A 21,625-nucleotide genomic window follows, 5' to 3' on the forward strand; every position below is an offset into this window, starting at 1 on the left:
ATAAAAAGATATAACAATTTAATGGCTCCCTTTCAGGAATTATGAATCCACATAATCTATTTTTAAAGTGTTCTCTTAGCCTTGTTGGAAATGAGGCTGTAATGTAAAGATATATAGCATCTTAATCAAACACTATACCTTCACATTTTATGATGACATTTACTTTTAAGCGAGCTTGACATTTCATAAAAAAATCCATTTTTAATCATTTTCTACTTTCTATACCACAGCCTACTATATTTCTGTTAAAAAATTCAAAGGTATTGAATACATGTTTTCCTGTAAGTAGAAAATGCTTCATTTATTTCCCTGGATTTCATCAAGTCTGTGTTTTTATTTAATCTGAACAAAAACATTTTATGACTATTTTGTCTACATAGAATCACTTATTGAATGACAATAACAACAAACTTGATAAAAATAAATTGTGGCTTAACAGAAAAAGTGCTCACCACAGTGGAATTCATCAACTCCATCTTCACAGTCTTTTTGTCCATCACATATCCAGGTATTCAAAATACATCTTCCACTAGGACAACCAAAATAGTTCTCTTCACATTTGGGTTTGCTTTGAACTGTAATAAAATACAGAATGCAATATCAAATTAAATCATTTAAAATCAACTTTTTCTTAGTGTCAGAGAATAAATAAAATTTACTGCTTTACTTTTACTTAAGGTTTGGGTGTAGGGAATAGGAAAGCTGTGTTAGAGTAATCAGAAATAAGTGAAGCAAAAGAAAATCAAACTGTCTCTACCTAGGGTAATAGATGGAAAGAGCTGACTTCTTTTATGCCCTTTTAAATGGCAAGGAAAAGAAATGTTTTTAAGAGTCAATGAATGGTTTGAGAGTAAAACTTTCTACTACTAAAATTTGTTTATTATGCTGACAGCCTGAATTTTTAGAATATTGTAGAAGTATTTAAGCTTAAGTATTATACATAAATACTATTTTTTAATTCATCAACCTAGTTTGTGAAGAATTGATTTTTTTCCTTTCACCTGCTATCATTCATGGCTCCAAACCAAATTTGACATAGACATAGCATTGCTTCTAGCACTGATTGGCAAGTTGTCAGTTGGCTGACATTTTCCCAGCCAGCAATGGAGTATATAGAGAAGGAAAAATTATTTCTTTCCCCTAATTTAACAAAATGGAATTTTCCACTTTTAATTGTTTAAAAGGAATTAAAATTTCAGTTATGGCAGAGACTTTAAATACTAAGTTAAAAAAAAAGTCTCCCCTCTGTTTATCTTAGCATACACACTTTAAAACCTTTTGCTGGTTCTTTTGAGAGTATGTTATAGATAGAATATTATATCTTTAAATCAATATGCTTCCATAATTTTGATTATGAAGAAGAAAGACTGAAATACACACACACACACACACACACACACACACTCAAACACAAATGAAGTATAACCATTTCCTTTAAAACTCTTGGTGTGTGCAGATGAGATGTTGAGCATCTTAAACTGAAATATATTCTGGAACCCTGTCCAAATGCTAAGAATTATATTAGAAATTCAAACTCCATATGTATATATAGCCAAGCCTAATTGTAACCTTCTTTAGGGTAGTGGAAGAAGGGAGGGAAAAATAAAACAAAAAGGGCACAGAACAGAACAAAAGCAAACCTACAGGGAGGAAATAAAAGCTGGGCAAGTCTGAAAACAATGTGCAGTATTTATTATATAGGTTTCCTTGAAATGTAAATTATTTTTTCTAAATTGAATCATCTTTTATGGTCTGCTGTGTACATGACAATGTTTCTCCCCTTCTCATTTTTTATTTAAATTTAAAATTAGAAAAATACACAAGAATTAAAAAAAAATCCAAATCCTCTTAGTTTTCTTTTCACCAGATCCTTCCAATAGAGCTGCAGATCTGTCCATCAGCCTGGTTCTGATATACTCTCCTGCTTGTTCTCTGTTTCTTGATTCTGACCATTTAGTTCATAATTTTTCATTATTGGCAACTGAGCTTGGCCTTTAATTCATCAAAAGAAGGCTTCATCTCCTTCTTGAGTGGGAGTCATTCAGATATTTCTTTTCTTCCTGCTTCCCTCTGTCACCTTCAAAGTAACAATTTCTTTCTTTATGGAAATCAGGGTTAAGTGACTTGCCTAAGGTCACACAGCCAGTAAGTGTCTAAGATTAAATTTGAACTCAGGTCCTCCTTACTCCAGGATCAGTGCTCTATTCATTGCATCACCTAAATGTCCTTCACTGCAACTATTTCAAATCTATTCCTCTCACAAATCTCCAATCACATTTACACACCTCTTCTTTATAATTGATTAAATTGGGAGCAGCTAGATGACACAGTGAATCATCAGCCCTGGAATCAGGAGGACCTGAGTTCAAATTTGACTCATACATTTAACAGTTACTAACTATGTGACCCTGGGCAAGTCACTTAACCCCAACTGCTTACCAAATAGAAATAAGCAACAATAACTTAAAAATGATGAAAATTCCCTGCCTCACTAACATCATCTGATAAAACTGCTAAATTATAGATCTGTCCTATTCCATTTCTCAATTATTTCTGTATTATTTATTATCTCTTTCCTCGCTATTTGTCTTTATTCCTCTATTCTTATTTGGCTAATAACCCATCATTTTCCCTCTAATGGCTAAATAGTTTGAAACAGTAGTATGCACTAGATGGCTCCATCTTCTTATCCACACATTCTTTTTCTACTCTTTAACTTAATCCTTTTCAATTTGATTTTTATGTCCACTATTCTAATGCAAGCCAGTACCTAGCACATCACATGTACTTCACAAATGCTGGTGGATTAATTGCTTTGCAAAAGTTTTCCAATGATCTAATTGGAAGTTGTAATTATCTTCTTCACACTCAATCTTAATTTCCTTTTCTGTAACAGAAATATTCACTGTTATGCTACTGAATAGACTCTTTTAAAAAACATATTATTCTGAACTAAAGAAATAAAACAAAAATTTCCATAACAAAGTAGAATAGAAAAAAAGATGATTGTACATGAAATTGCAAATCTATTATATACTACTTTCTATTCATATATATATATATATATATATATATATGTAATAAAATTATCATTTTTTCCCTTCAACCTCCACTCCAAAATGGCTACTATTAGGTGTAAATAAATTATATATGTCAAAAACATTGTAAATATTCTTCTATTTATCAGTTTTTTCTCTGGATACAGATAGTGCCTTCACATGTCCATTGTAGTTAATTTGGATATTATAATAGACAGATTGACTTAGTCACTTAAAATTTTCTTAAAGCAATATCGCTTTTACCATATAAAACTTTCTTAGTTTGTTCATTTTGTTCTTCGTTACTATTCTTCATCATTTCTTATAGCATGGCAACCTACCATCATAATCATATTCCAAAACTTTTTAAGTCATTCTCCAGTTGACAGGCATCCTCACAATTTCCAGTACTTTTCCACCATAAAGAGAGCTCCTATAAATAAAATCTTAAGATTTCTGGATAATAGCTAAGGCTTCTCTGGTACATGCTTATATATGACTTTTGATTTATTAAGGTTTCATTCCATAATCCTGCTAGACTTGAAAGCAAAAAAAACAATATATGAGTTTTACCTCTGATAGTTACTACCTGTGTGATTGGCCAAATCATTTAAAATAAGTCTCAGTTTTCTGATCTGTAAAATGGATTATACCAATAGTAACCACTTCATAGGGTTAATGAGTTAATGTATGTAAAGTGTTGTACAAACTTTAAAGTGTTGTATGTTTTATTAATCACTACTGTTATTATTATCATAATTCACCATGCGCTATCGAGGGTACACTTAAGAGTACATTCAAAAGCACTGTATCGCCTATATTTAAAACTTTAGGTCTCTTTAATTCTTCCATCTCTTTCATTCTGGGTATAAGAATACCCAGTTATTTACCTAATCCTTTGGTCCATTCCACCTTTTCATTATCCTTGCATGCATTTCCATTTATATTTACCATCCAGGTCCTTCTTACTACTCACTTCTAATATACTAATCTTAAAACATTTCCTCCACAAGGAAAAACTTAGGGAAGAAAGACTGAATGACTTTTTGTGACAAATAATTGATAAAATGACTCAAAACAATGTGTTCTAATATCTTAAAACTTTATAAATCTGAAAGGATTTTAAAGAATTTTAATTATTATTGATAACTATTGTTTCTTTTGGACAACAGTACTAAACTATGCCATGAAGAGGTCTTTGTTCTGTTGCCATTTTTCAAGAACTTAAAAGCACAATTATTAAATCTGATGAATGTATCCTTAGTCATCTCAAAAAAAATCTATAAAATGGAAATGCAAATTCAAGTAAAACTTGAATGATATTAGAGCTGCATGTTTGCTACATTAGAGTCAGTGCTATTTCATAATGTAGTACTAAGAATAGATTTTTGCTAGGTTTTCTGAGTGGGAACATATTAACTAAGATAAGTCAAACAAACTTATGAACAAACCAAAAACTCCCATAATGGAAGTGGACGTCTTTGGTTAATAGGAAGTTCTTACCCAACAGTCAAATTTTCATGTTTCAAGTGCCAATTTTACAAAACTAATGATGAACTTAAAACAATAAAGGCAAATGATCTTTTAAAGTAGGGCAATCTTCCTGAGAATAATGTGAATTTTCATCACTAATCACTTACATAAGCCACTAAATAAGACAGCATGGCAAAAGTAAAATGAGATGGCTACTTTTCATTACTTCTTAATTTGCATTTCAACTTTGAGTACAAAGACTTAAAACGAATGAATGGCTTTTGCACAGCTGCTCTCTCAATCTTCCAAGTGCAGGTTGTTTTCCTTTTCACAATTACCTGGGCACTTTAATTCGTCTGAGTAGTCTCCACAGTCATTAGAGCCATCACATATCCATGCTGGCAGTATGCACAGTGAAGTGGAATTACATTGGATGAATCCTGTGGTTTTTACTCCTAATTTATAGAAATGTGTGCAGTCTGTGTTACCTAGAAGCAAGTCAAAGGAAAAAAAAAAAGTAAAACATCCCATTTTCGGAGATTAGGAGCCTTCTGTTGAGGCCACCGACACAAGGTTAAAGAATAGGTAACTTCACTTACAGAAGTAAATATGCAATTATCCTGCACCACAGGGGTTAATTACATATTAGTTCTGCATGGGATTTCAGTACGAATTTGGACAAGGTTCAGGACAATGCTAAGGATACTCGAGCATGAAAAGAAAATATAAGGAATCTCCATGTCTTACTGCAGTTCTTCTCGTCTGAAGCATCTGCGCAATCTGTGTTCTGGTTGCATCGTGCTGATTTTGGGATGCAAGTCCCATCTGCACAGCGAAACTCAATAGCAGCACAGGTTGAAACTAGAAAGAAAAGATGTATCTACATGTACACAGTAGACTAAAAGAAATATTGGCATTATTTATAAAAATAATCTTGATGAAACATTAATTTGATTGAAGTTATCACATGTATATATCACACGACTTTATTTTGGTACTTTACTCTCTACTTTCCCTAACTATTCAATTTAATTCAACCTACAACTACTGAGAAAAGTTATACAAGACTCTGGAACATAGTAGTTTTCCCACTGGTCACAGAATAAATGTCTGAGCTTTCTTGGCATCCCCAGCCTAGGTATTAAAAGAGAAGCTTTTCAGTACCTCTTTAAAAATTGTGCCATTGAGAATGAGCTACTAAGTACCCTCTGAACACTCGATGTCATGTTCCCTCCTTCTTTTGAGCTTGGTATAGGCCATGTGACCAAGTAAAGCACCAAAATATCTATATCTGGCATGTCCTGGCTTTACTGGTGAACATTTATGCTGGCCCACATCCTTGCTAAACTGAGAGGAAAGCCAGGTTGTCTGTGTTATGATGCTATTCACAATGGTACAAAATATAGAGGTAGTTCTTAACCAAATATTCCTGTGTGGATTGCTTACACATCTATTACTGCATAATTGTTTCTAGCAATATGTTGTGAACAGGTGCATGGAGTGCTACATAAGTTAAATTAACCTCGGTGAGATTTGTTCCAAATTCAAATTTTCACGTGTTGATTGTGAGTTAATGTGCAAGGTGAAGAGCTTTTTCAATAATAATGCTTGTACTAATGTTGATATTTTAAAGAATTTAATTATAAATAGAAGCTGCACCAGTAGAAGCTGTATCAGTTGCAAATGCTTTAAAATGTTATCTTAAATATGCAAATTTTACTCAAGAGTGTGTATGCCATTTGCTTGTACTTTATAATAAATACACTGTTTTTATTTTACTTTCAAAATGCATCTTTATTTTTGTTTAAAGGATGATTAAAATAAATGTTTTATATGCAATTTGCAATTATAATTATCTTACTTTTACCTCATTAAAATATCATTTTAATATACAAAACAATTGTCATTGCCAATAGAGATAAATGCATTGTTTGGAAAGGAGAAAAAGAAGTATATGTCTGAAATCTATTGTTATTTTTGAAAAAGCAAGATAAAATGTAACCACTCTCATCTTTAACATTAATCTTCTATCTATATTCTCTATTGATTTTAAGAGAATTAATGCTCAAATAGTTTTTTTTTTTCTTTTGGAAGAGAACAGCAGATGTTAAATCTAAACTATAGATAATAATAACCAAATAACCATTTGTATTTCTTTGAAATGTGTTATTTGCAAGCAGTGCCCAATTTATGAATAGGCTGTGCTCCAAAAGCTCATAATAAGTCAGTTGTTTGAAAATACATTTTCCCATAGAAGCAACATTAAGTTAAGTTCCCAAGTCCCAAATCAACTCAAAAGAGCCTATTTAACCCCTAATGTACTTGAAATATAATATGAATAGCATTAATCAACTAACCATCATATATATATAATGATGTTTCCATGAGAGAACACATTCATAGTTATAATTTGGGATGTCCAAAACAAAGTGTCAGGATTGAGAATGAGAACTCTTCCAACTACAAGACACTATTAGAGGTTTTAGTGGAGAAGAATGAGTCTTACAGAATTTAAGTATATTAATATACTCAGATGATAAAGTAAGGGAATCATAGAAATTCAAAGTTAGAAGGGACCAGTGAGACTGGGTCCTTTTGAAGAATAAGAGTTCAATAGATGGCTGGCTGGTAGGTCAAGAGCTGAGGAGGATGGATAAGAATGGCAATATGATAATTATTTCCCAATTTTCTCTACCTTCTACTTTCATTTATTTATTTACTTTTAATATCAGTCTGTCCTCTGAAGATGACAGGTGTCATCCTTGGGGTAATAGATAACATAGGTAGGGGAAAGGTAAAAGGTAATAATATGTAGTGAGAGCAATTAAGATGAGGGTGCCCTCTGTAGTCTCAAAAAGAAATGCAGATTATGGAAAAGAAAGCTGTAACAGAGCCAAACAGTAAAGATAAACTGAGTAAGGGACCACAAGTATTGCTATATTTTTCTAAGCAGCTGTGCTGTCCTAACATTGTTTTGCTCAGTTTAACAGAAAAAAATCAGTTTCCTCATGATGGTTATTTTTAAGAGAGAAACACTATGAAATCTCTTACTTCTCAAGTGAATAAGGAAGCTAAGTGACCAATCCTCCTTAAATAACAAGTCACTGAAAATGGATAAAGGAAAAGAATGCTATCCAAATAATAGTAAGTCAAATAAAAATAATTGGCTTTTGTTATGGATATCTGTGGTAGAAAGTCTATATATTGTCCTAAGAAAACATAAATGACAATATACATCAATACCAAGAAAGGGATAAGTGCAAGTGTCATCTGAAGTGGCAAAAGAAGATTAAAATTGACCTAACAAATGATTTTTTCTGATTCTTTCCTTGTCCCCAGTGAATTATTTCAAAGGCAATTATGATTTGTTGAAATAAGAAATATATAAATTCTAACTTCTTTCTTTTATTTCTATACATATTTCTGGGAAATAAACCATGTCAATTCCTTTTCTCAAAGTGTTTATGCCCAGGCAGCCTGTGGCTAAGGGAGACTAACAATGAATATATTTCTATATTTATAATTGATTTGATGTGAAATAGCTCTACTTTTACTTTCAAACTAAACTCTTTTACTTCATTTTCTATTCAGACTACAAGAAATGTCTACACTAAAATTAAGTTTTAAAATAGTCACATTTTCTTTAAATCAGTTGTTCTCACTACTTGAAAACTAATCTCCAGTCTTGTATATGTCAAAAAAAGAAAAAAAAAAGAATCTTTTGGGAGGAACATTTTATATTCTTCTCAACAAGAGGATCAAGACTAATGTGTGGCTTTTTTATTTTTGAGTCACTTGTGTATCCACATAAATAATAGAGAAATAAAGTATGACAAAACCTCTAGGGAACTCTTTGGATGTCCCCAAGATAGTATGACTACCAATACTTAAAAATTTGAGTCACAAAAAACATTCTATAAAAGGAGATGAACAAAATACTTATTAGTTTTCTCCAAAAAGATAAATGACAGAAAATAAGGTTTTCTAACCTCCCTTTGAACCCTAAAATCTGACTTTCAGCTATGATGGACTAATTTTAAAAAAAGCACTCATGATAGCCAGAAAATCAACAAATGACTTGATCTTATGAATAAAGAAATTACTTCAATTAAGCAAATTCCCACAAAATCCTTTCAAATTCTAACTGGACTTAACGCTTATAGATTTATTTTGTACAAAGTCACAAAGAAGGAGAAACTCATCATTGATATATAGAGTTCCTTCACAAACTAATAAAATGACAGGTAAAATGCTAAAAATTCTATAAAGTCCTGTCCATCAGTATATCTAAAAGTCAGTATGTGTTAATGTATATGTATGTGTGTGTGTGTTGGGGGGGGAGAGGTTACATGCACCATTTCAGAGATATGACTGAGGAATAGGGTTAAAGAAGGGCTAGACTGCAAAGACTATTCTCCTATTTTCTCTTATTTTTGCCCCATGTTGTTTCATAGTAACATCACTGAGTCTATGCTTTGTGCCCTACCCAGATTATCAGAGATTAAATCAAAATCTTATCCACCTTTAAGAAGGTATACTGTTTTAATTCTTCTGGAAACAAATAGGATAAATGAACTAAGTGTGGCTTAACATTAAAACAACAACAAAAAAAGAAATCATAGTAATCCCACTTATATTGGCAAAAACTAAATATTTGTTGATTTTGAGTGAGATTTTCAAGGCTTGATTAAAGCCATTTATTCTCAGTAATGAATATAAATTTGTTTTAATTCCTACAAGAATATTTTAATTATATATAACAGGGGCCTATGCCCAGTTACCATTACCCTTTGCTGACACCTTCATTCAAGACACAGAACATCATTTCAGCAACCAGATGATTACCATTGTTACTAATATTAAGGTATTATAAGGAAACATACTGTTATTACAATATACTATTACTGAAAATGACATAATTTATGAAGTTACTTATTGTTCTTTCCTGCTATTCACATCTGTTGCAACAACTGTATCAGAAATATTAAGCATGTGCACTGAATCTAAGTAAAAAATCATTTATTTTGAATTACTGTTATTTTCATAAATTCTGCTTATTGGCATTAAGAAAAATCAAAGCAATTTTTGTCTATTTAAATTCTTTTAGAAACAATGCTATAGTAAGCCAATCAATAAGTATTTGTTATATTCTAGCTATACAGCAGGCTTTGCAGTTTATAATTGCAACCAAAGTAATGGATTTTTTTTTTTTTTAGATTAATAAAAGAGGTTTATTACTGAGTTTAGAAGTAGGAGATAGGTGAAGGTAGAGATAAGGAGGGCACTGGACAGAGGGTCCAGTGGACAGAGTGTCCTCACATGGCAACCATTGTTGGAATCTCTGCCAATGGATTTTTTATAAACCACTTTTCAGACTAAACTTTTTTTCCCTTGGGACTCTGTATATTAGCTTAATAGTTGTTTTATATTCCTGTTGATAGGATAATGGTTTCCCCTGTATTTATATCTATTTCTTATATTCCCTTATTTATATTTATTTTTAATATCCTATATTCTATTTTTTTAAATGTTCATAATGTTTTCAACCCCTTACTTTCTCATTCCTCTAGCCATATTTCAAAATAAATAAATAAGTTAAAAATAACAGCCCTTTTTTCAGGTTTTTATTTCTCTTTTGTTTCCTTTTTTCCTCCATAGAGTCATAGCTACTTGCTCACTCTTTGCTATCCTCAGCATTTTGAGTTATTACCTAAACCATACTGTTTCCTTGAGAACTTTTTTCATTTCTCTACAAAGTAAGCCTATTATTAATAATACTAGTATTTAGGTATGTCTTAGGTATGCCTTAAATAGCTCTCTATCATATTATCAGTCTTAAATGGTAGGTTCTCAATAATATACTATAATATCTTCATAGTATGTTTACATAGTATCAAGCACATGGAATATAAAATAGAGACATTTCTAAAGTACATGAAATCAGGGACCTGAAACTGAGGATATCAATGTTGCTGCATTAGTAGCTGATAAAAGAACATGGCTGCCTTGACTAGTTTAAAAAAATACCTGAGGTCCATATGGGTACATTATAGATCAAGAAAAGAAGAGTCTAAATTGATCATTTTATAAATAAGAAACTGAGACCCAAAGAAATTAGGATAATTAACCATAAGCAGCATTTCCAGGACTATTAAGACTTAGACCAAATTGCTGTGCACATGCAAGCATATACACACAGAGGGAATAAATATCTATCTTGGAGGCAAAAGAGAATCATTTATATATTTCCATGCCACAATCAAACAAGCAAAAGGAAGAGGTAAAAAAGCAGAAGAGGAGATTGTTTTCCCTATCCTGCCCTTCCTCTATCCAGTAAACTCTTCTTAGGCTTAATATTGAATATTTTCTTTCCACTTTTCAAGTTAACTTTCATTTTTACTTTTTATATTAAAAAAGGAAGAAAAGAAAGACATAGGATATGATTTCATATTTGCCCCTCCACTTTCCACAAGCTCAATAGATGGTTCCAAAAAGAGAACTTCAATAAATATGTTTAAAGATTAAATTACCTTTTAAATCTGTCAACAAATATTAATCAATTTACAGGTCAATAGACTTGGTGACAAGAGAGATTTAAAATAGAAGACAGGGGCCTAATAAGGATATTATAAAGCTGTAAGTTTATCAAACACTTTAGGATTTTCTAACTATTTTACATGTTATTTAATTTAATTATAAGGAATAATTTATCATCTGATTGTAGAAACAAGGTATATTAATAGAAGATCTAAGGTCTTTAGGCAACTCTCTAAGACTATGAAATTGCTGAGAAAGTGGTGATCTCAGTTGGAGAGAAAGTTCCCTCAATGAAGAATTCACTATAACAATGGAAATAACAGATATAGTCAATATCCTAGCCTAGTGTAGGCCTGAGTCCCAAACAATAGCATGAAAAATGGCAGTTCAGAAGAGGAAGATTTCGTTATGGTTAGGAAAGTCAGGGAAGACTTAATGGAGAAAGTGAGACTTGGCACCAAGCTAGAAGTATGTATATGATTTTAAAAAGCAGAGAAGGGAAAGTGGAATAGATGCAGGGATATGCTGAAGAGAACTTATATTGATTTGAGACTCAATTGTTAAATTTTCATTGTTAGTGTTAATGTCATAGAAAAAGAAAAATGTTAGAAATCAGATCCTGATTCATTATTTTGCTGATTGTCAAGATTTTAAAAAGTGGTAAAAAAAATCTTAATAATGGGAACTGAACTTAATATACCTTTTTCCTTAGAGGAACTGAGTCAGTTCCTCAACATTTACTTTTGGATACAAGAAGCAACATGATCAAAGATGACTGCTCAGTTTGATTGCTATGTATCAGAAAATGTGTATAAGAATTGTGGGCAAATAAACCGGAAAGGTATGTTGGCAGCAGACATTAGAAGGCTTAAATGCCAGCTAGCTTATGGACCAAATTTATCTTGCACGCAATAGAGAATCATTAAGATTTCTGGAGTAAGAAATGGACACAATAAAAACAGGTTTTGATGACTGATCTGACTGAAATGTGTATGATAGAATAGAAACTGAAAGGAGACAGGGAAACCAATGAGAAAAGTATTGTGTCAATATAGAGATAAAATGATAAGTGTCTGGACTATGGCAATGACAGAATGAGAAAGGAATGCCCATGTGACTTTTCAATGGAAGAATGAGTAGAAATAAATGATTGATACAATATAACAGGCATACAGAAGAAGCAAAGATTGCTCTAGTTTTTGAGGCTGGATGACAAATTGATGATGAAACCAGCAGCAAAAGTAGAAAGCCATGATGGGAACTTAATTTAGAGTAAGTGGAATATGATGAATGAAGTAGCGGACATACCAATTATTAGGTGATTATGCAATACTTAAAGGGAAATGTATAATAAGTAATTTGAGTTGTGGAAAAATCAGGAACAAAAACATTTACGAGGAGAGAAGCAGAGCTAATAATGAAGATAGGATTTATTTGAGATATCATTTTGACAAATTTCTAATAGTAAAACAAAATATACTACATTTTTAATTGTGAATCTGTAGAAATGGCAGCTCATATTTACCTTTACAATCCAATTCATCAGAATTATCCCCACAATCATCTTCGCCATCACATAACTTGCTATTTGGAATACAACGGCGATTATAACAGTATTTGAAACCTCTTCGGCAGCTTCTGTTTTCTGTTATTAAAAGTGGAAAAAAAGTCAGCAAAAATAATTAAAAACACTCTACATTATATAGAGTATAGCTTCTGCATTACACTGTCCCATTTGATCCACAGAAAATCTTTTTTAAGACATTCCAAAAGTCTCAGTTAAGTAGTAAGCTTTAATAAGTTACAAAAATATGATTTGAAATTCTAATTATGTCAATTTATTTTATATTTATTTAATTTAATGAATTTTTGATGATATAATTTTAATTTTTACAAGACAGAATGCCCTAACAGCTTACATTGTGTAGATAATTTGTGACTAATATTAGAGGAAGTATCCTTGCATGACCACCATTAAGAGGATTTGAGAGACTTGACAGAGATTACAGGGTTAGTAACATGATTCTGAGTAACATGCCTAAGTGTTTTTAGCAACAGGACTCTAGAATATATCTTGATATGATAGCCTCTTAATGTAGTATACTAAGAAAGGAAACCAAATTCAGTGTAGATGGAGTCAGATATTGGACAGAAGGAAATCTTCTATCTCTTCTATTTTCTCTATGAAACACTTATTGTACAAACATATTTAATAAATATTTGAAACTCAAGGTAAACGAATTTAAGTCCTTTATAATTTGTAGTTAAATTCTAGTGAGCTACATTTCTGAGTGCTAATGGAATTTTGGAATATGATTTTTTTTAAAGCATCTCTTGGTAATCAGTGAAAAAAGAAGTTACTATAGGACCTGACTTAGGCAAATGACTCAATTTCCAAATAAGAAGGAAAGTATATTTTTAAAACTATAGACTGATAAGCTTAATTTGAATTCTTGCTCAAGTTCAAAGACATTATTAAAGGGACAGTTACAGAGCTCACAGAAAGAGAAGTGCTAAAAACTGACAGATTAAGCAGGGAAAAATCATTCCAGGATGATTTTGTTGTCTTTTTTTGAATTGGTCTATTTAACTGTTTCATATGAGGAATACCATGGGTATAGTATTTGTAGATTTCATTTAATTGAATCCCATAATATATATTTTCAAATACACACACACATGCACACACATATATATACATACATATATATATATATATATATATATTATCCCTTAATATATAAGGTAGATCTTAAAGTGCTCCAAAGAGTGGTTATTAAAATAACAATCTTGGGTAGAGTGTCCCAGTATTATGTCATTAACCTGTTCAACATTCTACTTTGATGATGATAAATGAACAGTCATCAACTTTGTTCACTAAGTCTTAGCCTTTTATCAATTGATAAAGTGATAAGCATGCCATCTATATTTTCACTCAAGCCCTTGATGAAACATTTTTAATAGCACAGGGTCAAAAATGGATCCCTATGGATTTTCATTAGGGACCTTCTTCTTAGTCTACAATGATCCATTAATGACTATTCTTAAAGTCACATATTGATTTTTCATTCCACTTAACTATACTCTGAAATTGCAAACTTCTATCCATCTTGTCTATGAGAATAATATGAAAATTTTGACAAATGGTTAGTTGAAACCTGGACAAATGACGTCTAAAAAGTAACACTGACTACAAGTCTAGTACTGATTTCAGAAGAGGAAATGAGCTTAATAAAGAAAGATTTATTTCCTATAAATCTATTATGATTCAGTGATCATTGATTCTCTTTCTACAGTTCACAAGTCATTCCTTTCTTAATACATTCTATTTGTTTGCAAGGAATTGTACTCAAGCAAAGCATAATTTTGAGAATCCATTCTCCATCTCTCTCTTAAGAAAAAAAGATTAGAACAGCTGTGCTTTTCCATTCCTATAGCTCCTCTCCCCCACTTCATTTCTTTCAAAGAGAAGTGATTGTTGCTCAGCAATCAATCACATTCACAAATTCTTTTGGGATTCTATCTAATAACTGTCTGGGTGAGGTAAGTTAAAGTCATCCAGTGTGGTCAGGTATTCTCTTATTATTTCTTCCTTGCTTATTTTAGATTTGAACTTTTTATTAAGCATTTTTTATCATCTTTAAAATTGGTTGGTAGTAGATTTCTTCCCAGCATTTAACTAAGAAATCTATTTATAAATTATTGAAACCAGGGTTATGAATTTAAAGTGGAGAGGGGAAGGAAGGATGAAGACCATCATGGATCCTGTTAAGTATGGTACTAAAGTTGGTGAATGGAAACAGGTTGTGAATGCCATAAGAGAATTCCAGGTTCTATTACTGAAGAGGAAAAATAATGTACTATAAATAAGCTCAAAGTCAATTTCTGCCTTTGTAAATCATTTTCATGAATGAATTCAGGAAATAAAATTATCAAATAGAAAACAATCATTTTTGAAAAGGAATCAGTAATGTCACTAGAATAATAATGATAGCAATAAAACAATAATAGTGTTTCAAAGTTCACAGGCACACTTGAATAGTAAAGATATGTTTAAGACACTTACCACAGTATAGCAGTTTTTCATCAGATTTATCCTTACAATGAACTATGCCATCACAAGTTAGCTGGTAGTCAATGCACTCACCATTTCCACATTCAAACTCAGAATAAATGTTGCAAGATGAATTCTTGGCTAGAATGAGAATAAAAAATATTTTACCTGTATTAATTTTTATAATCCAATCAGAAGTAGCAATACATGAGCATTTGATTCTGTACACATTGATAAAAGGTGCCGTTGTTTTATTTGAATAACAGTAGTGAGAAAACCATTTGACTTGGGCTATATATAGATTGATGGCTTATTGGAGAGTGCTGTGCCTGGATTCAGCCTCAGATACTCACTAGCTGTGTGATCCTGGGCAAGTCGCTTAATCTCTGTTTGCTTTAATCTGTTAGAGAAAGACATAGTAAAGCAGTATCTTTGACAAGAAAACCAAATATGGTGTAACAAAGTGTCAGATGTGACTGAGTAATTGAAAAACACCAACAACAAAGGGTAGTAAAATTTAAGAAATAAAGACATTGAATTATAGAATATTTGAGTATGTGTATCCTTGTCAATGGTGATTGTTTAAGAAAGGGGGGTGGAAGCTAAATTTTGTTTCTTTGAAGTACAAAGGATTCATTAAGTGGTATAATGGATAGAGGGTTATATATGCATCAGAAGATTTGAGTTCAAATCCAGTCTGAAATACTGTTGTGTGAATTGAATTGTGTGAAAGTTGTGTGAATCTAGATGTCACTGAAGCTCTTTATGCCTCAGTTTCCTCTTCTGTAAAGTGAAGATCTCTATTTTCCAGGGTTGTTGTGCAAATGCTTACTTATCTCAGCTCCTGACATAGTAGGCTCTTAATAAATGTTTAATGACTGACTAATTACTATTACTACAAGGATCTAAGAAATTGCATTTTTAAAGCACTATGGAAATCCCAAAGAATTAAATAAATTACATATCATAATTTATTATAAATTACATAAATTTATATAATTATGATAAATTATGCAAATTTAATAGTTAAAAGATTTTATAAATACATAAAAGTTGTTATTAGTATTTTTATAGAAGAAAGCTAGGAAAGCATTTGTTAATTACATATACATATATATATATTACATTTGATAGGTCATAGTTTGCTGTCCTATTTTCTTTTCATGGAATTTGTTTTTGCATGACAATGGATTTTTTAAAAATAATGATTATCAATAGATTTCAATATATATTAACAATGCCTTGTACATAAGAAGTGGTTTTGTGTGTCAATTTGTGTGTATATATAATTCAAGATTCTTAAGATGAGAAAGCATATATTAAGATATATATTAAGAGCAACTGGATAGACCAAATATTCCATTACTATCCACACAATGTTGAAAGTCCTAGAGGAAGACCTCCAATACACAGGATGGCTCCTTTTTGGATGATTTATAGGAACACATTAACAAGAGTCACACAGATTGAGAAAGGGTGAATGAGTTACAGTCTATATCAAAGGAGAAAGTAGTCACATTGATGAAATGACAAAGCCATTAAATCACTAAAGGAGAAAAGTTAAGGCATTTAAAGTTGAAGGCAGTGAGGGCCTCTTTAGAGATGTTTATCTGGGAATTTAATTTATGAGTGACCCTTGTAGACAATGCCAAAAACCTTCATTGTTTCCTCTCAAGGTTTTCTGCCTTGCTTAATCAGCTCATCCAGGCTTTGCTGTCCCTAGAACTTAAAAAAGAAAGAAAGAAAGAAAAAAGCACTATCTAAATCCCTGGTAGAATTACTTAAGTAGGAAAAAGAGGAAAGCTGAGGGTAAAATTGAGGGTGGGTTGGGGGAAGAATAAGGAAGGATGATATATTAGGTGGAATTCAGAATGAATCTTCATAAAAACAACATTACTAATCATAATGACAGTGTTGACTAACTATGTATCTCCAGCATACAAGAAGCTAACGTTTTAGTATAATTGAAAGTGGTGACTTAGAGAAACTTCAAGGCAGAGTGAGCTATGTGGATCATAGATGCCAGAAACAACTTACCTGGCCCAGAAATAGTATTCTGACCAATTCTCAAAAGGCAAAGAATAATGCAAGGACTTTAAATAAATGAAAAGCAGAATTAACTTTTGGAGACAGTGAGAAGACATAACCAACATATAGTTGAGTCATGTTTAGAAGTCCAGGAGTAAAAGTAAATGAAGATATCCTGGATGTTCCGAAAAAAAATAAGTTTTAGTGCAGTTTTAAGTATTAGTAGGTTAAATTTTTAAACTATCAATGTTTAAAACTGCACCGAGACTTTTGGGACACCTTATCTTACCAGAAAGATTGAAAGCCAGATTTAAGGAGGGTAAAAATTATACTCATTTTATAAACTCAAGGTCCAAATAACCAGATAACAGTATCAGGTAACTACAGTAATACAAGATTCTGAAAATACAGACTGAAATATTTATATTTACTTGGCTTTCAATGCTGGCTGTTTAGGGCTATGTAGAATTTAAAACTCTCCATAGAGACATGTTTGTCTATTAGTATTATCATTAAGCTGTATAATAACTTTCTAGGACTGCAATGAAAATTTAGCCACTTCTTATAACTTTGTTTCTATGGGAAGACATATCTTGAGGTCCAAATCAATACATTGCCAATGAACTTCTAGGATATGTTCAGTGGTAAGCTGATGCCTCCAAATGTTCTCTTGTGAAGCACTCCCAATCAGTGCCATGTTGATTCATTCACTAAAGGACTTTGATCTTATTAATTATGGCTCAGCTATTAGAATTCTGTTTATTCTAATGCAGGAAAGTTAGTTTAATTTTACATTTTTATAATCATTTTTAATCTTAATTTCTGACTTCTCCTGTTAACATTTAATTGAGATAGTATTAAAATCACTGGTACAGTTTGAGCTTTTTAAAGCTTAGAGACTTTATTTTGTAACTATTATTTAGAGTTAACTACCTACTCTACCTTACTCACTCTTTGCAAAAGAATACTTTCTTCTTTGCTTCAAGTATCTGCATTTCACTATACTACATATTTACCATTTTGTAAATTAGCTGATGATTTAGCATCTGATAAGAAGCCTTTACAAACATGGTTTCCTAAATGGTTTTGAATTGACAATCCAAACAAAGGTTAAGTTCCAGGCCTTTTAAACTTCACCAGTATCTATTAGAATCACTTTACTCATAGCCACTCCACAAGATGATAAGAGACTTATGAAAGTAACTTAATAGAGGTGACAAAAACAGATCTTGGTAAATTCCTAAGTCTTTTTCATGCAATATTCCCAATCCCCATGCCTTTGCAGTATCTATCACTAATGTCTATAGAGTATAGTCTCTCATAGATTCCTTAATGTCCAATAAAAGGCAGCTCATAAGCCACTTTAGACATAAACCTTTCCTTTTCTTCCTATAGCTTCTTGTTCCCACTCCCACAAAATCACCTTTTTTCTACTTTTAATATCTGTACACACATTTTGAATATCCTGATAATTTGTGAGCTTTTTGGTGACAGAAACCATGTCCCTTGCTTGATATTCCTAGCACCTAACAACAGAACCTAAAATATAATGAACAGCAATGTTTATTAATAGATTGATTGAAAGTTCCATGCCCAAGCCTTTTATGCCCTTCTATTCACTTCTTCCCATTATTCTTCCTTTTATCAGTATTTTTAAGACAGTCAAAAACAGATGAGGCTCTGGAAGATGAAGCAAGTATCCATAATGTTTTTTGTTTGTTTGTTTGTTTGTTTTGTTGTTGTTGTTGCTGCTGTTTTTAATCAGCGGTTGCTACAACAGGATAAAGTCTGCGAATGTTTTCCAAAATTGCAGAATTTCAGACCAGGGGTAGAGAAATCAATGCCAAAATTCACCAACTTTTCCAAGCTGTACAACATGGTTATTTAGCAGGTTTGGCAGTTGTAAGAAATTCAGCAAGAGTCTATAGCCTTGTGTTAATACAACTTTTCATGTCAGAATTGATAGCAGCCTGTTTGACCCATTCCTTCTCACCAATAGAGTGAAGCAGAATGGCATAATAGGGACAGTTTTATCCAATCTATTTTACTACTAGCCTAGGTCTGTGCAGTACACAAATAAGCCTTGCTGTTTTGATTGAAGGCAATACTTTGCTTCCAACCTATAGTGACCTGTGAAGAAACATGAGTGACTCTAATGCTTGGCTTATGCCTGAGGCTTACAGATGGGATTGGATCCACAATATTAAGGCTGTGACTGCAAAGGCAAGCTGGAGTGGGCAGTTTCCACAATTATCTGAGTGTTCAAGAAGGAATTGCTTGTAAAGGAAAAGGAAGATTTGGGAGCTCAAATCACCTAGATTGGCTTGTCTATACTTATAATTCACAGCATCATCACTTTCACTTTAATATAGGCTAGGAATAAATCAGTCTTCCTATATTTATTCTTCTTTTTTTTTGCAAGGAAAGGATGCTTTTAAATTGAAGTTCCACTCAGTAAAATATGAATGCACATATTCATGTCTTTAGATTTCCCTCACCCTTTAGTATCCAATAATATTAAATTATAAGGCAATTATGTTATCTAAATTCTATACACACCCCTGTTAGTTAGATCATTAATACTGAAGTTCAGGGGTAAGTATAGATTCAACAAAGAAGGAGCTGAAAAAGATAGTTTTTTTTCCCCACATCATTTCATTGCTGGGTACTCATTTTCATGACTTAGATATGCAGGGAGAGACAAGAATATAGACATAGACAAGGGAAATATTAATGAATTCCCATATCCTGAGACTTGGATTCATCATTTTTTGCTAGAGATAACATCTTTGAATAAAGTTATCCTTAATTTAGTCAAAAGAAAGGGCCTATTTTTCTACTGTCTGCTATAACTCATAGAGAAATCAGAGCAGTCAAAACTTTATTTTGGAAATCATACTGAAAACTTTGCTATTAATAAATATAGTGTAACTATGCTAATTAAGGACCAAAATGCTTTAGGAAGTATAAACATCATACAGTGCTGCCTTCTTAATTAATAGTATGAAAAGCACAGCATATTAGTTGCATGATCCAATTTCTCATTTACATACTAAGACTGGAAGTGGTTTCATCTCAAGGTTCCTGATCCATTGACCTTTAATAAAGTATAGAACCCTGTGCATTCAGAGAGTCCAAATTTTTTTAGTCTCAACTGATGAATGAGTAAAAGCACTCGTTATGCTAGCCTGTAAACCTGCCACTTCATGAGAATGACATAGGCCAATAGTATCTTTGTTAACATTGCTAATCCAATGGCATTTTTGTGATAGAGCTAAAATATAAGTGGGAGCAGAGAACTTTGCTGTGGAGGAGCATCAATCAGCTGTCTCTAACATTTTTAGAGAGCCCTGAATTTACAGCCTTATACATATAATGAAGCCATCACAGTGGTCTCTATGTGTAATTCTGAATAACTGCCTCATTTCATATTTTAGTTTCTATTACTTACTCACACATCTGTTGTCATCTAACAATATCCGATCTCCCCTGCATGAACAATTCACCCTCCCATCAGGTGTCAAAAGACACAGGTCATGGCAGCCTCCATTTGCTAATGCACATGGAGAAAGTTCACCTGTGAATTAAAAAAAAAAAGCTTCTATTAGCACCATATACCAAATATACACTATGGGTCAATTGCTATAATAGGGTCATTCTAACGATAAATTGATCATAGTTATATACAAAGATAATTTAGAGCCAAATTTTTTTTAAAGCTATACCAGACAATCATTGCATAATTCTAATAAGTTGAAAAGTGCATAAACACATGTCAGCACACACAAAATCAAGAGTGGTGTGAGATCAAAACCTCTTGTATAATGAAAATCACATAGATATGGAAATGTATCATTGTAAATGGAACAATAAGAGATTCAAAGGAAGTTATAAATCCATTTACAAAATTTATCTACCAAAACATTTTAATTTTCAATGTAAGCAATTCAATTTGTTTCTTTAGTCAAGGATATGGAGGATCTAAATGGATAATTCTAAATGAGCCAGATTCAGTGTATTGGCAAATGAGCTACATTTAGAAACAACATTAACTCCTTCAATTCACTCTGGTATATGCAAGTGGTAAAATTTCAAATGATAATGCAATTGCCTCAGTCATTTCAGAATTAATGTCCAATTTATGATGAAATCTGGATGAAATTTGGTGCACTCTATAATGAAGGAATAACAATGTTTTCCATTCCAACTTACAGCTATTTGTATCATTGGCTACGGCAATAATGCCCATTGGCTGGTGTGGTATATCAGAACGAAGAACTTTTGTATCTCCTCCTGTGTATTTAGTTGAACGCAGAATTGCTCGTCTTCCCCAATCTGACCAGAAGATATAATTGTCATAAACTGCTAAACTAAGGAAAGTCCCAGGTCCAGATTTGACAATCACCTATAGCAAATGACAATAACAACATTATAAACATTAGACATATTTCTACATAGTCTTTTAATGGCTATTCATGAAATGTCTTTTATATAC

The 21,625-nt window shown here is 32.1% G+C and overlaps 1 protein-coding gene across 1 annotated transcript in view; it reads right to left on the minus strand.

Annotated features, from left to right (window-relative positions):
- LRP1B (LDL receptor related protein 1B) overlaps positions 1-21,625 on the minus strand; it is a 2,378,573-nt gene that overhangs the window by 369,542 nt on the left and 1,987,406 nt on the right. Inside the window, exons 44-50 of the mRNA XM_031963676.1 lie at positions 21,343-21,535; positions 20,582-20,707; positions 15,115-15,243; positions 12,574-12,693; positions 5,259-5,372; positions 4,850-4,999; positions 453-575 (exon numbers count right to left, since the gene is read on the minus strand). Of these exons, the coding sequence (XP_031819536.1) occupies positions 453-575; positions 4,850-4,999; positions 5,259-5,372; positions 12,574-12,693; positions 15,115-15,243; positions 20,582-20,707; positions 21,343-21,535 (955 nt within the window). The remainder of the gene's footprint in view (positions 1-452; positions 576-4,849; positions 5,000-5,258; positions 5,373-12,573; positions 12,694-15,114; positions 15,244-20,581; positions 20,708-21,342; positions 21,536-21,625) is intronic.

The sequence above is a fragment of the Sarcophilus harrisii genome, chromosome 3 (genome assembly GCF_902635505.1).
Source record: "Sarcophilus harrisii chromosome 3, mSarHar1.11, whole genome shotgun sequence".
NCBI lineage: Eukaryota > Metazoa > Chordata > Mammalia > Dasyuromorphia > Dasyuridae > Sarcophilus > Sarcophilus harrisii.